At 55.0% G+C, this 1,859-nt stretch overlaps 1 protein-coding gene across 1 annotated transcript in view; it reads right to left on the bottom strand.

Moving 5' to 3' along the window:
* The window catches only part of LOC104913619 (tenascin-X), a 28,699-nt gene that overhangs the window by 5,510 nt on the left and 21,330 nt on the right, over positions 1-1,859 (bottom strand). Inside the window, 3 exon segments of the mRNA XM_031556049.1 lie at positions 3-296; positions 973-1,260; positions 1,624-1,859. Of these exon segments, the coding sequence (XP_031411909.1) occupies positions 3-296; positions 973-1,260; positions 1,624-1,859 (818 nt within the window).

Raw genomic sequence — 1,859 nt, 5'->3', positions numbered from 1 at the left:
ACCGGTGACGGTGTCAGTGGAGATGGGGCCCAGACGTGTCTGCCCCCACAGCCCATACAGGTTGAACTTGTAGGGGTGGGACGGCAGCAGACCAGACACGGTCACCGTGCGGGACCCACTCTCCAAGTGCAGCTCCTGCGCCTGGCCTTGCACGTCTATGTACTGCACTGTGAAGGAGTCAAAGGTGCCCTCGGGGACGCTCCATTCCAGTTGCACCGAGTTGGGGCTGACATGGGATGCTGTCAGCTCTCCGAGGCGTGGCTGGGATGGCGCTTGCTCCTCCACCTCTTCTGCAGCTGCAATACAGAGGACACAGTGCAGGATAGAAGCACGGTCCTGCCCAGCAGTCACATCCCACCATTCATCCGTCCATCCGTCCAAACACCCTCTCTTTCTATGTTCCCTTTTCCATCCATTCTCAGTCTTCTCCTCACTTGAACCATCTCACCCAACTGCCATTCCTTCACACCACCACCATCCAGACATCCAGGTCACTGGCCCACCATTCAGACAAGGATTCTCTCTGTACTTCTCTACACTCATTTCTCTACGCAGCCACATCTTCAGTTCAACACAGCAAGCAACACTTACTCCTTCTTCCATCCAAGAATTATCTAATTCATGTGTGAACATATCCATCCACTGTATCAGTGCACCAAGGATCTACCTACACATTCTTCATCCATCCACCTATTCCTAAAGTATTCCTAAAGTATCCATCCTTCATCTATCCGCCCATCCATTCAAACAAACACTCCAACAGCCACAATCTTATACGGGCAGCCATCACTCCTTCCATTCCTCACCGGTCCTTTCACGCTTAAGCGCAACTTTTCACGGATCCTTCCCGAATAAAGGCACCCAACAGCACATCTCATGGCCAGAGGAAATCAAGATCCCCAGCACAGGCCATGTTTCACTTCCTATCTCCAGGAAACCCAGAGCCCAGCAGGTGCCAATTCCTGCCCTCACCTGTGACAGCATCAGTGGAGACGGGGCCCAGCCGTTTCCGCCCCCACACCCCGTACAGGTTGAACTTGTAGCGGCGGGATGGCGACAGCCCGGGCACGGTCACGGAGCGCGACCCACCGTCCACGGGCACCACCTGCGGCTGGCCTTGTGCATCCTTGTACTGCACCGTGAAGGAGTCAAAGGAGCCCGTGGGGACGCTCCATTCCAGCTGCACGGAGTCGGGGCTGACGTGGGATGCCGTCACCTCACCCAGGCGTGGTGGGGAAGGTGGTTCCTCCTCTACTGGAGCTACAGCAGCAATGCAGGACAAGTAATTCATTGCAAATACATCCACCCGATCAACCTTCCATCTATTCAACAACCCAGCCAACAGACATTCTGCCATTCAGCTGAGCTCTGAGCACAGATTTATTCAAGAACTGTTCCAGCCATTCTTCCATCCATCCATAACGCAACAGTCATCAGCCATTTCCACCTCCATGCTTCATCCAAACTAGCAGGCACCCAACAATACAGACTTGCCAAACCAATAAGAAGGAATTGTTTCCTTCACAAGCATAACGATTGTAAGCAAGAGGAGCCATGAATAGCTCCTACAATATGCCAATACCACTGTGAGCTGGACATGAATGGAGCACACAACATCCTCACCTGTGACAGCATCAGTGGAGATGGGGCCCAGCCGTTTCCGCCCCCACACCCCGTACAGGTTGAACTTGTAGCGGCGGGACGGCGACAGCCCGGGCACGGTCACGGAGCGCGACCCACCGTCCACGGGCACCACCTGCGGCTGGCCTTGTGCATCCTTGTACTGCACCGTGAAGGAGTCAAAGGAGCCCGCGGGGACGCTCCATTCCAGCTGCACGGAGTCGGGGCTGACGTGGGAT

Source organism: Meleagris gallopavo, chromosome 18, assembly GCF_000146605.3.
Source record: "Meleagris gallopavo isolate NT-WF06-2002-E0010 breed Aviagen turkey brand Nicholas breeding stock chromosome 18, Turkey_5.1, whole genome shotgun sequence".
In the NCBI taxonomy this organism is placed as follows: domain Eukaryota; kingdom Metazoa; phylum Chordata; class Aves; order Galliformes; family Phasianidae; genus Meleagris; species Meleagris gallopavo.
The sequence above is the reverse complement of the archived record's forward strand: the minus strand, read 5'-3'. Positions and strand labels throughout refer to the sequence as shown.